Raw genomic sequence first — 14,572 nt, 5'->3', positions numbered from 1 at the left:
AGCCAAAATAGGCAGAGCAAGATCCTAGCACTGCACAGAACGAACAGAGGGAGTCAGGGCGGGCCAGGAGGGCACTGGTAAAATGAAGAGGTGAATTTTTAAAAAAAATGCGGAAAATTCACACGCCTGAGTGAGGCTGAGAAACAGTTTCTTTGCACAGGCAGCAAAACTGCTAAAATAAATTGCTCATACAAAACCTTTGAGGCTCTATTATTAATTAAACAATATTTATTTATTTTTATATTGTGCTTGCTCAATTAGATAATAAACATGAACAAAAAGATTCACACATTTTCTAGAAGTTCGAATTTAACTTTATTTTCTCAAAGAAACAAGTAATTATTGATATCTATATTTGCATCTTTTTAAACTCCATAAACAAAATATTTTAATGGATTTAATAAATTCTTGTCAGGCCATAATTCAACATAAGCATTTTGTTCTTTAGAGACATAGATTAACACTCGTGATAGCTATTTAACTATATTGGCACTTCAAACTCAGAATCTAAAGATTTCTTTTACCTAGAAGTTCCAGTTTAGGCCAATACAACAAATACATTTAAGATCCATTGAAAACCTTTAAAGAAAACTTCAGAGTTTTCTATTCTTTTCACTGAACTTATACAAAATGTTAAACAAAATGTGAACCTATTAAACAGATGATTTTGTTTTAAAGATTAAGTTATACAGATCTCAAACTGAATACAAAATATGAAAAAGGTTTCTTAAAGTCAAGCTGTTAACAAATAGAAGCAAGTGTGGTTTTAAAAATTCCATTCCATTGCAGAAATGCATTTGTTTGAACAAATCCTTAAATCATTTCTCTGCTATTCCGTATGGCACAGCACAACACCATGCTGAAAATCATGCCAAAAATCTATGGAAAGAAAACAAAATGTTGCTAAATTGAAGCTTAAATTAAAATTGAGCTATCCTGAATTCCCCATTTATAGCCTGAAGTCTACTTACCATTACGATTCCAATGCCAATCCCAACTGCCCCAATTATATAAAGCTTTGTGTTGAACATGTCGTGAATGACCTTTGGACATGGCTGAAAAATAAAACCAGATATTATATAAAGTTCTTAATACAATCATTTGAAATAAAATGGTGGAATACTAGCTTGGATGATGAGATAAATGACCTCAACTTTAAAAGAAAATTTAAACATACAGCCCAGTTACAGGCCATTTCTGCCTACGAGTCCATGCCGTCCAATTTATACCCCATTAACCTACACCCCTAAGGCGGTACACTAACCACTACACCAACCGAGCCACAGAATGGTCTTTTTCTGTTTTTTTTTTTTAAATATAAAGGAAGCTATGGAAAATTTGCAGCTTCAAACAAAAAAAAACCCTGAAACGCATGCAACAACTAGATTATGTGAAATCGGATTGTCTGAAATCCTCAAGTTATCCAAAAATTTTTTGGACAGGGAAGTGACATCTATTCGGCTTCGAAAAATTTCAGATAATTGAGTATTTCAGGGGAAAAAAAAAATCAGAAATCCCGATTTATCTGACAAATTTCTAAGCCAAAATGATGCATTTTGCCTCCGAAAAATTCCAGATAAATGAGGATATCCAATCAGAAATGATCAGTTATCCAAAAAAAAATTATTTTTGAAGTCCAACTGATGTCAAAGGGTGGAAATATTTTGGAATATCTCATTTTGTTCAGGTTGTTTTTTTTGGTGAGATTTAAACATTATTTCATGCTTAAAAAGCCTTTCCTCCTTCTTGTTGTTTAAACACTGTTGCTGCTGGGCTGCTTTTTAAAAAAAAATTGACTAGTTATCCAAAAATATCATTTATCCAAAATAGGATAATCGGAGATGCACTATACTTCTTTAAACATAAATTTGTCAGAAGGTTTTTTTTAAGCCTCAAGAAGTGTTAAAATCTTCATTCTGCCTACATTTAGAAACAAAAACATACAACTTTCCTGAAATGAGGAAATACAGCCCAAGATTATGGCTCCAGCATAGTACCTGGTTACTTCAAATTCTCAACTCTTGCTACCAAAAAAATCAGGATTTTTCTTTCTCCTTTGACATTCATGAATGCATTTACTATGGATGACATGTTTTATTGCTGATGAGCCCACCTCACTGACAAAAGACAAAGGAGGAAAAACCCAACACCCAACCCCAACCAACCAATTTTCCCCTGCAACCGTGTTTGCCTGTCCCGCATCGGACTTGTCAGCCACAATCGAGCCTGCAGCTGACGTGGACTTTTACCCCCTCCATAAATCTTCATCCGCGAAGCCAAGCCAAAGAAAGAAAAAAGATCCTCAGAAAGTCAAACTAAACAGATGACCAATAACTTTAAACAGGGAAAGAAATTGTGGCAGCAAGAATAACCCAGAAAAGAAATTACAGGGCTATTGCCAGATCATACGAAGTAGAAGCAAGAATCAGACAAGCACAGAATTTTTGGGTGGGTTAAAGCTAGGAAGGGACAAAGTTGTGTAAATATTTGAAAAAAATAACTCTATGCATTATTTGATTAGGAATCATTGCAACACATGACGCAAATAAGACATGGGTAAAATTATGAACAGTCTCGTGGAAGAGGGCAGCCAGAGGTTACAAAGGCATAGATGAGTTTTTCAGCTGATGAGTATATGGAGTGATGACATGGAAATTTAAAACTAAATGTGTTCCAATCCAGCAATCTTAGTTTCAGTTCATTGAAAGGGCCACAGAATTAATCAATGGCTAGGAAAATGGCATTGTATTATACACAGAAAAGGATTTTGAAATGATCATACCTCTTTGATGAGATCAGTAATTCCTTCTGCTTTTGGACAAGTGTCTCTGAAGATTATTTCTTGGAAATCTCCAATTCCACAACAGTTCAGCTGAAATTAAAAAAGTTTTCTCAAATATTTATTATAGAAAACAAATGTAGTGTTTAAAAGCCTGTTAACATCAACTTAAAACAGTTAAACATATTTTAAGTTTCCCATTCAAAAAATCCTTCATGTTACAGCGCAGGGATTTATCTTCCAACTGTAGCAATCCTATTATTTAAAAGCCAGTGCATCTTATTTTGCTGTGTTGTCGGTCGAATGATTATTGCTGTTAATATGCAAGTATTTTCTTTAAAGAACTTCAATTGCTGCTTCCAATATTATTATACCCAACACCTGACAAAATCCTAGGAAAACCACCACATTTTGAATGTTGTGTTGGGAAATGTGAAGCATTGAATGGATTTTAAAAATTGTTAATCATGTGAGAAATATTATTTTGAAACTTTGAACATTGGCAATATGAGCTCGACTGTGCCACTCATTCTGCAGAAAGAAACAAAAATCCAAAAATTTAACTGACCAAGAAAATGTCAGCACAGTCAAGAGGTTGTACCCTTATTTCGCCAAAAATGGAGGTGAAGAAATCACAATTTTGTTCTAAAATTGATGCCGTAATTCCTCCTGTTCCCACCACTCCCCCGACACCACCCCCCCCCACCTACTTCTAACCACTACATATAGATGGGAAGACAAGCTCAAATTCAGAGTTCAAATTGAAGTGAATTTCATTCCATTTCACCACAAAACTATCCCATAGCTCAAGCATCACATATGGATATTAAAATGTACAATTCCATGCAAAGGCAAACCCAGTTTGCAGACACTGTTGCAGTACATAAGTGCTTGAGAAACTCAGCAGGCCATAGAAAGAAGGTCAACTGCAGATACTGTTGGTTATGAGATCATGCAACTTTATTCAATAAAGCAGACAACCAGATTTATAAAGAAAACCAATAAATTAAGAACTCACTCCTTTCTGAATTGCAATTAGAGCTGCTTTCTTGCTCTCATCTTTTGTTTGGCGATATTCAGTAAACAAAGATTTGTACATTTCCTGCACTTCCTCAGTAACCTGTGGGATACAATTAGAAAATATGATTTACTTACATGAGACTTTCAAAATTGAACAGATTTGACAATAAGTAAGGGTGGGGGAAAACTTGAGGAAAGGAGAACAAATATTTTATATAGTGAATAGTTATGATCTGAAGAGCAGTGACAAGATGGATTTTAATCAGATGGATCAGACAGCTCTTTTGTAACTACACATTGCCACAAGATAATTCAACACAATCTGAGGAAACGCATCAAATACTTTCAATTTAAACTGCTGAATCTGTCAATTTGCTTTGCAGAAAATGCCGGATCTAGAGTACAACCAGTATTTTTTGTCATTTCCATTAATGCAGTAGTTTATGTTTTTTTTTAAAGTGTAATAACTCAATGCTATTGCAGCACCAGTGCCCCAGGTTTGAGTCTGGCACTCTCTTTAAGGAGTTTGTACGTTTTCCCCATGTTTGCATGGTTTCCTCCCACATTCCAAAGACTCAGGATTAGTAGGTTAATTGGTCACGTGGGTGTATTTGAGTGGTACGGGCTCTTGTGCTGAAACAGGCCTACTATCTCGCACTCGCTCTCTCTCTCTCCAAAATTTAAATTAAATCAATGAAACAAGCTCGATTACAAATTAAAAGGCAAAGGATCATTCATTCAAAATACTGCTCATTTTTGGCAAATCTTAAAGCGGCTGCTGGTGTCGGCTTTCCATTTTATCTCCTTTGTCAGTTCCTCAGAATAGAGGAAGATTCTCTTCTACATCAGCTTGAGGTGGCCAAAGACATCAACGTGGAACCTTCCAACAAATGAGATAGGAAGTGTCCGGCAGGGTAGACAAATGTGGCCTGCAAAATGGTCTAAATTGAAATTTACACAGATGTTCGGCGAGCACTTGATGCATGGACTCAAACTTCTTAGCCCCATAATTAATGCCTTTGCCAATTTGAGTAGCCATGGGAAAGGTTCGCAGGAGTCTCTGGAGATGCTGCATTTCCTCAGAAGCTTGAGTGCCTCTTTAAATCTTTTCCTTTGTCCACTTGTCAATGTCATTCCATGAGAGTTCAGAACAGAAGTGTCCACTGGTGTCACACATATGGATGTGGAGGCTGTCCAACACAGCTGACTGCACATTAGCGGCCTGGGAGATGTTGTTTCACTTAAGCTTCCAGCAAATGTAGGATTTACAAAGACAACATTGATAGCATCGTCCCAGTGGTTAGTGAGATTCATCCACATGAATAGCAGGGCAGGTATCACTGCTTCTTGGTGGACCACAAGTTTTGTATCAGGTATTCCAAAGTGCTATCGGACGACTGAAGTCAAAGGTTTGCAAGAGTGAAAAAAGGCCATGTATTGTGACCAACATTCCCTCTAATTTTTTGTAATCAGTGTGAGCAAATATCTTGTGTTGTGAAAAACGTTTTTCCTATGATAAAAGTAGGTGAGCACTGAATGCTTGTGCAATTGAATGAGTATACTACAATTATTAATTACTACATTATTTTAGGTAACTAGCCTTTTGGGCGCACATTAATTTCCTTTGTGTGGTGGTGGCAAAACAGCACACAGCTTAGAGGGAACAGTGATTGTGACTGATATAGCTCCCTCTTCTACCTTCATGTGGTCACACACTACAATTAGAGCATCTGCTCTTGGTCATGAGAAGACCACTCAGAAGGCCTCCAGCCACAAATTTATAGCCGGACAGATCTCAGTTTTGAAGATGAAGTTCCCTGATGCATGCAACTCCTCTCAGATGTGGCCAGTGTTATGCAACAGATGTGCGTTTCAGTCAAGTTCATATACTTGGCCTTCCAATAAATTTACAGGAGAAACTAATTAACACAAATGCCAAATTATCTGAAGATAGTGAAACAATCTTCAATGTTTGGGGAGAAATTCTGCATTGAGTAATAATTGAATTCCTCATTACTGTCTACAAGAGTCAACCTCTGAAACTAGAGGAAGGCAAAGCATAACAACACATATTATGAAGGGAAAATAGTGTTTGACTAATCTTATTGAATTTTTTGAGGATGTAACTAGTAGAGTGGATAGGGGAGAACCAGTAGATGTGGTTTACCTGGATAAGATCCCACACAGGAGATTACCATACAAATTTAAGGCACATGGTATAAGGGATATGGTATTGAGGTGGATAGAGAATTGGTTTACAGATAGGAAGCAAAGAGTAGGAATAAACAGGTACTTTTTGGAATGGCAGTCAGTTACTAGTGGGGTACCACAAGGCTCAGTGCTAGGACCCCAGTTATTTACGATATATATTAATGATTTAGATGAGGAAATAGAAAACATCATTTCCAAGTTTGCAGACGACACGAAGCTGGGTGGCATTGTAAGCTGTGTAGAGGCTGTTAAGAGTGTGCAGGGTGACTTGGACAGGTTGGGTGAGTGGGCAAATGCATGGCAGATACAATATAATGTGGATAAGTGTGTGGCTGTCCACTTTGGAGGAAAGAATGGGAGGGCTGAGTTCTATCTTAATGGTATCCAATTAGGAAAAGGGGAGATGCAAAGAGACCTGGGTGTCGCTGTGCATCAGTCATTAAAAGTGGGCAGGCAGGTGCAGCAAGCGTAAAAAAGGTGAATGGTATGTTGGCGTTCATATCAAGAGGATTCGAGTACAGGAGTAGAGAGGTATTGACGCATTTGTATAGGGCCTTGGTGAGACCTCACCTGGAGTATCGTGTTCAGTTTTGGTCTCCTTATTTGAGGAAGGACATCATTGCCATGGAGAGAGTGCAGAAAAGGTTGACCAGATTGATACCAGGGATGGCGGGACTTGCATATGAAGAAAGGCTAGAATCACTGGAGTTTAGACAATTAAGAGGAGATTTAATAGAAATGTTCAAAATTCTTAAGGGAATTGACAGGCTAGATGCAGGAAGATTGTTCCCAATGTTGAGCAAGTCTAGAACCAGGGGTTACAGTTTAAAGATAAAGGGGAAGTCCTTTAGGACTGATATGAGAAAGAATTTTTTCACTCAAAGGGTGGTGAATTTATGGAATTCTCTGCCACAAGAAGTGATTGAGGCCGGTTCCATAGCTATATTTAAGAGAGAGTTAGATTTAGTACTTATGACTAGGTGGATCAGGAGGTATGGAGGGAGAGCTGGAACAGGGTACTGAGTGGATGATCAGCCATGATCAAAATGAATGGCAGTAAAGGCTTGAAGGGCCAAATGGCCTACTCCTACACCTATTTTCTATGTTTCTATGTTTATTCCTCCTGGACAACTTGAAACCCAATTTACATTAACAACCATTTTTCCAACCACTATCCTGTTCCATTATTATCATCTCTTTTTCACCTTCTCAAGTAGTTTCTCCAACTCTCTCACTTTCTGTTCAATTCTCTATCACTTCTTGGCCTCCCTCCCCTCAATATACTCGATATAACCCCTTCCTACTTTAATCTCAATAAAAGAGTCTTAACCTGAAATGCAGACAGACCATTTTTCTCCATGGATGCTGACTGATCCAGTTTCTATAGGTTTTTTTTGTCAATCAGGATTCTTTTAGTTTTTGTGTTTCTCTTGCAGTAGTTAAAGACTTTTCCAGTCTCACTAATTCTAAGTGAAAGCAATATAGTTAAATTGGATGTGGGGGGAGGAAATAGGAAATTAGCACATACCTCAAATAGATAGAAGCCACATTGCTGTGGTAGAGTGAAGCAGCAAAAGCAACAATGACCAATAGAGGCTTATGCTCAATTCAATGGTGCTAACATCATTTAAGTAGCAATGAGCTATCAACTTACCTTATCTTTATTCAAAAAGCCCCATATTCCAGCTGCAATTTCGACTGCAAATATGACAAGGAGAAACAAGAAGAACTGAAAAAGAACAGTGTTAGATTATAACACATGAACTATACCAACATAAAAATCTTATTGTGGTAAAAAATTTCATTCCAATATGTCCAAGGATGAATTCATTCAGAACAATGCTTTAATGGCAGCCATTGTAATAATTCTGCATCTTAATCCAGAGATTAGTCCTGTCATGGCAGCAAAAGACTAATTCTGTGGAAGAGGTCTTCTCACCCAGTTTCATTTCACATTTGTATCATCATTTAATGACTATACCACAAATTTTACATTGGTGAAAATTGAAACCACACAGCAGTGAATTTAAACATTTTTTTCTCATCTTGCATCTTCCAATTAATTATTCTGGTGACAGATTACCAGTATGAGTAATTTAGTTATAGTAAAGTGCTTTAACTTAATATTTAACACTCGAGATTTAAAGACATTCATCACGCTTCTAAGAGTCATAATGCAGGATCAGGAAGGCACAGAAGGGGGGGGCTTGAATGCAAAGAAGAAAGGGGCAGGAGCGAATCCAGAGGGTGGATAGCCCGCAGGTGGGACGTGGTATGTAGCGGGGAGGGTGGGCCGTTAGAGGGAGGGGATGGGGCCTGTCAAATTCCATAGTGACTCTAGGTGACACTGGAAGTCTAACCCCTGCATCATGGGCACACAGAGCTGTGGCATTACTAATAGTTAAAATTTTTCATAGGTTGTGCTGCGAACAGTCAACGTCACCATGCAGTAGCCACAAATCTCTGCCGACTGGGACCTGGACTTCATGTAATTCACCGGGCTCACCACGAGAGAGTAAGGTGTCGGGAGCTCTCTGTGCTCCCACTATGGAATAGGCAGTTAGCGAGATGAACACTTACCTCAACCTCCATCATCGAAAGGGGCGGGTTGGTGGGGGCTGTCCTGGTCAAGTACAATCAATGCCAGTACCCAATCATTGTTAGAGTTGCTGTCTGATTTGGACCGGTAAAATGGTGCCCGTGACCCTGGCTGGTGAGAAGGCGGCCTCCATGGCACGCACGTGTTGTCGCCCTTTGGGTGCGGAAGTGATGCTGGCCAAGATAGTGATCCCCTTTGTCCGCACATGGCATCCTCATTCAGGGGCGGAAGTGACGCCAGAGATGACTCTAGCAAAGATGGCGCCAGCCCCCACTGCCCCCAGGTGGGGCTGCTAGAGAGGGGAAAGTCTGGACTAAGAGTTTGGCATAGTGTTTCTTCCCACATCCTCAACACAGCTCTTCCTTGGCTGGGCAGGGTTTCCAGGGTGGTTTCTGTTGGCCGCTGAAATTGCACCAGGTGCTCAGCGGCAGCAGGGGTGAAGTCGGGGCATCCCTGCGTGAAGGCAGCCTGGGATCCCGCGTCCCAAGATGGCGGCGTCTGCATTCGTCACAAGGCAGCCACGTTGTCAGAGGAGAATTCACTGGAGGGCTACATCCAATGTTTTGGACACTTTGAAGACCCACTGCAAGGCCAGTTCATCCAGTTTCAGCAGTGGCTGGCAGATATAGTCTGACTGGATGCCTGATACACAGGTATCTTGAACGAGTTCATCTGTGTAGACCTTGGCAGTAACATCCCTGCAGCTGCAGGCTCGCCCAAGTTTGCACAGGACCTGAAAGAATTCCTCGAGGGGACACTGGGCTGTTGCTTGCAGGTGGCCAGGAGATCTGGCATTGACCATGTTCGTCCTGGGCCTGTACTGGCTTTGGAGCTTGTTCACGGCCTCCTTGTATGTCGTGCAGCCCTTGCTGATCGCGTAGGCCCAGTGCCAACCTGCAATCGTAGCAGGCATAGCTTGTTGCCATAGGAATCCACGACTGAGTGGAAGCGTGCAGAAAGTCGTTAAAACAGAGTAGCCAGAGCTCAGATTTGTCTGGGACTTTGAGTGATTGCGTATCAATATCTAGCTTGTACGACCTCAGAAACTTGTCCATTGCGGTTAAAAAAAACTATGGTAATAAAATTGATATTTCATCAATAACAATAAAAGAGTGGAGTTACTTCATGTCCGGTTTTATTATAACCTTAAGACTGGACACCTGCTCCTGTTGCTGGCCTGATTCCAGGATTCATACTGAGGGAGGGACTTGGGTGTAATCACCTTTTTTAGGGAATATCAGGGGAGGTTTACAGGAAGAAGGTGGGCTGGCCATACAGAGATACAGTACTAATGGCATAACAGCATCACAGTGATATCACCACACTCAAGAAGTTGCTCAGTAGGTACATGTTCAAGTCCTACAAGGTGAGTTGGATTAAGAAACAGGTGAAAATCAAGGTTGATAGTTCAAAATGGCTGGGTACATCTGGCCATAGATCTACCACATAGGCTATTCTATTAAAAGCTGTTAAGGAAACTGGATCATGTGAGAAATCAGCACAGATCTCCCCATTTTCAAACCCTGGAACCTTGAGGAGAGTTAAATAATTAATCTCAAATGACTGCATTTCCAAAGATTCGAAACTGCATTTCCAAAGATTAGTCACGTGATGCCAACTTCTAATTGCTAGTTACGTGGTGTCTATGATAGACCAATCCAGCTTCCATTGAACAAATATCCAAAAGGATCATCTAGGCTGTACATTTATACTCAAGTAATCTCTAAATGACTACGAGACTGTTGATAAATGACTGGTTAACCTGACACTTTATGGAACCTATGATTCATTTTCACCAGGAAAATTCCTAATAGGTATTGCATTTTGGACAAGCAGTGGTAAGTGTACTACTTATACATTTTGGTTAGAAGTCCCCAAAGCACCCTTAAAAGTACTTTATCTCTTCATCTTTTATGTGCAAGTTGGGGGGGGGGGGGGGGGGGGGGAAGATGCATACTCCCTAATGGACAAATAGAAATTCAACCTGCGGGCCCTGCCCGTGTAATGATTTTGTCACATCGTGAAAAATTTAAAAACATTTAACCAGCATTTCAACTGCATATACATCCTTTACGAAAAGGCCATAACAGAATGGATCTCCTCATAATACACAAGTAGAACATTAATATTGAGTCTTCCTACTTACACATCCAAGCATACAGGTAGATTCTTGAATTGCACCACAGCATCCTAGGAACCCAACAATCATCATCAAGGCACCAGCTCCGATCAAAATATAGACACCTGCGAGGAAATGTATACAATGAGTGACAAAAGCAGCAGGGGATCACTACCTCCAAGTGACACCATTATTCTTTCAATGATGTTCAGTCAAAACCTTTGATCTTCCCAGCATTCTAGACCTTATGATGCTGTACAAACTTACCTCAGGATTGGACTTTAAAGGTTGGCAATGTTTTCATGAAGGGCTTCAATATTTCACTGACAGGGCCGGTTTCAAAAAGGCCTCAATTGTACCGGTGCCCAAGAGAACATGGTAATAACCTCCCGAAATAACCAATGGCATGCATCCACAATGATGAAATGGTTTGAGAGAGTGAAGTTAAAGCACATCAGCTCATGTCTGAGCAGAGACATGGATCCATTCCAATCCGCCTTTCCACAGCAATAGGTCTACAGCAGATGTCATCTCACTGGCTCTAAATAAAAGTTTTGAACATCTGGACAGCAAACATGCATGCATCAGGATGCTCTTTACCAACTACAATTTGGCATTCCACACCATCATCCCCATAAAACTGATCAACAACTTCCAAGACCTGAGTGTTAATATCGCATGGTGTATTTAGATCCTGGATTTCCGCACCTCCAATCCCCAGTCAGTGTTGGTTGGCAAGAAAATATCCCCCACAATGCAAAGGTTCAATATGACATTGGAAACCTTGGCAAACTTTAGTGGACAGTGTGCTAACCGGATGCATCACAGCCTGGTATAGGGGCACCAATGCCTCAGAGCAGAAAGCCCTGCAAAAGGTAGTTCATCACCGGCAAAACTCTCTATCAACTAGAAAACATATTTGAAACGCTGCTGTCAGAGAGCAACAGAAATCATCAAGGATCCACACATCCAGGACATGCTCTGTACTCAATACTGCCATCAGGAAAGAGGTATAGAACTCAAACCACCAGGTTCAGGAATAGTTTTTGCTCTTCCACCATCAGACTCCTCAACAATAGATTCAGAGACTCATTTAAGAACTTTTGCTTCGCACATTACTGAATATTTTTTCTATACTTTCAGAATTTGTTTACATTTCTTTTCTTGAGTACAGTCTGCACAGTTGATAAAGTAGAAATTGTGTCTGGCCCACAAGAAACAGAATCTCAGGGTTGCACGAGGTCAACTCTCTATCAACTAGAAAACATTTGAAACGCTGCTGTCAGAGAGCAACAGAAATCATCAAGGATGATGATAAATCTGAACTTGTTTGCTATGCTAACATTATTCATTTTCAGAATTCTTTTTTGAAATGTGAGCTAAGTTATGTATTATCTGTGATGAATGAAGCTTGTGACACAAGTACAACAGACAGATGCAATGAAAGGTATACTTGTTGCAGCTTTAAGAAAAATAATAAATATTGTAAGAATAAATACAGACAATTGTAAATGGAGTTCTCTTTTTGGTCGGTTTTAAAAACAAGCCTTTAAAAACTTACTAGGCACTCCTCACTTTATTTTAACATGAATTTGCCACTTATATATATGCAATTAGAGGTGTGAAGTTTGAATTTGCAGCTGAATTCTGTACCAACTCTACACAAATCTGGGTGTTCCCACAGGGACAATGGCTTGGAAAGTGGTCATTTATGATGTAACATTAAACTCTATTTATTGCTACCTATTCATGTGCAATATATCAAATATTGTGCAGAAATCGAACACGACCTAACAACCTGCAGATAGAAATTACTCTGATCACAGTCTTTCCACAAAAAAATGTCCCTAAAATCATATTCGAATTAATGTCTTGCTTGCATAATGTGAATCTGCATCAGTAAATGATTCACATTTTCCACAAACATCCTTCAGTTAGAGAACAGGAAGTGCTAATGTACAAGGCTGCTAACAGCTGCATGTGTGCTTTAGAAGCCATCAAAAATGTTACTTGGGTTAAATCTCATTATGCAAGGAAAAACAATTTGTCTTTCAAGTTTTGTGCAAGGTTGAAAAGATCAATGATTTAGTGCAGTGGATAGCCATTTGTGGTCTGCCTGATCCAATGTGGCGGGGCACTCAGCAGATGCTTTTAATGTAGTTGCTTGCTATCTATTCATTAACCATTTCCCTTTCGATAATGCCCTACCAATATTTTAATTCTTTTTGTCATCCTCGTCTTTCCACCAATTTATCCCTCGTACAATGAGCAGATCTACTCCATTCTCCATTATTTATGTTGCCTCATCATCATCCCGGAGGAATCAGCTCATTCAGTACCACTCTAGTCTGCCACATCAACCCATTTCTCTGAGCAGTGTCATCCCTTCTTCTGTTGTTATTTTTTTTTAATTACATCATATAACCAAATCCTGTTCATGACTGCCTAATGAACAGAGGAGCAGCTCCAAATCAAATACAGGAGGATGTCACAGACATCTCCCTCTTGCTCGAAATCAAAGTATTTGTTCATCAGTATTCTGATCACTCCCATGACTACAGCCAAACTACACTGCCACAGGTCTGAAGTCTGAAGTAAAAAAAAAATCAATCAACTATGGAGTACATATTTAGTCATCTGTGCAATTCCCTTCATCACCTAGATTCCTTTGAGTGTCTTGTATCATTTGCTCAGTACACACACGTCCTGGAGAAACTCAACAGGTCATACAGCATCCAATAGAAAGCAAAAGGCAGTTGACTGCGAGCTAGAGCTCTTCTTCAGGAGTGCCAAAAATCAGGCAAGTGGCCAAATGGAATAGGCCAAGATATCTCTGATGGAAGGAAGGGGTGCGGAGCTGGTGGAAAAGAGACCAGGAAAGAGAGAGACTGGGGCAGGAGTTCATGGAAATTGAAATTGATGGAGGTTCGAACTGATCCTGTCTAGAAGGTGTGTGCCGAGAGAGAATACAAGGTGTTGCTCCTCTAATTTACTAGGTGGCCTCAAAATGGCAGTGCTTGAGGGCATGGACAGACATCACTGTGCCAATGGGTTGTGGAATTAAAGTGGTCAGCCACTGGGAGGTCACAATGGGCAACCACATCAATTCACGGCTCCTTTCCTTCCTTCTCCAATTAGAGAGCTATTTCTTAACCCTCTGTCCACTCACCTCTCCCCAATCATTTCTCAGCTTCTTTATTTTCTTCACCCTTCTACCTATAACCTCCCATTACCTGATGGGTTGCATCCCTTCCCTTCTTTCCTCTCACCCCCACCCACCAATACTGAAAATGTGGGTATTGATGGGTGGGGGGGGGCATCCATCTCATTTCTGGCACTCCTGAAGGGCTCAGGCCTGAAATGTCAACCATCTTTTCCTTCCTCTGGATGCTACGCGACTTGTTCGGTTGTTTTGTGCATTGGATCTGCAGGTTTCTTGTTTACCTTGTATTATTTATTGGTTCTTTAATCATCCAGGGAGCTCCTGATGTCTCCAAACTAAGTGTTCATTGAAAGCCATCCAACTACTTGTTTACCATTTTACCTGCCAATTTTTAATTCCAAAAAACCGGGATCGGCAATTGAACTGATCTGTCCTCCCATTTGTGTCAAGATTGCCTGTGTTCTTTCTTTTACAACATTAAACCTATTGATAGTGAAATGACGCGAGATTCTGCACAGGGATGGCAGAGAATCAGTGGATAATTGGAATGTAGAATGGATGGGAAATTCAGAGATTTAATGAAGCAAACATATATTGTAGAATAACCAATGCTGAACAATGCTTGTCAAGTGTACAACTGGTTAGAAATTGCAAGATGTTGCAGTTATTAAGCATCATTTT

General features: G+C 40.0%; 1 protein-coding gene across 1 annotated transcript in view; it reads right to left on the bottom strand.

Annotated features, from left to right (window-relative positions):
- Positions 1 to 291: 291 nt before the first annotated feature.
- cd9a (CD9 molecule a) overlaps positions 292 to 14,572 on the bottom strand; it is a 30,692-nt gene continuing 16,411 nt past the window's right edge. The window contains exons 3-8 of the mRNA XM_069909272.1: positions 10,756 to 10,853; positions 7,665 to 7,739; positions 3,798 to 3,899; positions 2,783 to 2,872; positions 972 to 1,055; positions 292 to 879 (exon numbers count right to left, since the gene is read on the bottom strand). Of these exons, the coding sequence (XP_069765373.1) occupies positions 814 to 879; positions 972 to 1,055; positions 2,783 to 2,872; positions 3,798 to 3,899; positions 7,665 to 7,739; positions 10,756 to 10,853 (515 nt within the window). The 3' untranslated portion in view covers positions 292 to 813. The remainder of the gene's footprint in view (positions 880 to 971; positions 1,056 to 2,782; positions 2,873 to 3,797; positions 3,900 to 7,664; positions 7,740 to 10,755; positions 10,854 to 14,572) is intronic.

The sequence above is a fragment of the Narcine bancroftii genome, chromosome 13, assembly GCF_036971445.1.
Source record: "Narcine bancroftii isolate sNarBan1 chromosome 13, sNarBan1.hap1, whole genome shotgun sequence".
NCBI lineage: Eukaryota > Metazoa > Chordata > Chondrichthyes > Torpediniformes > Narcinidae > Narcine > Narcine bancroftii.
This window is presented reverse-complemented; position numbering and strand designations above follow the sequence as displayed.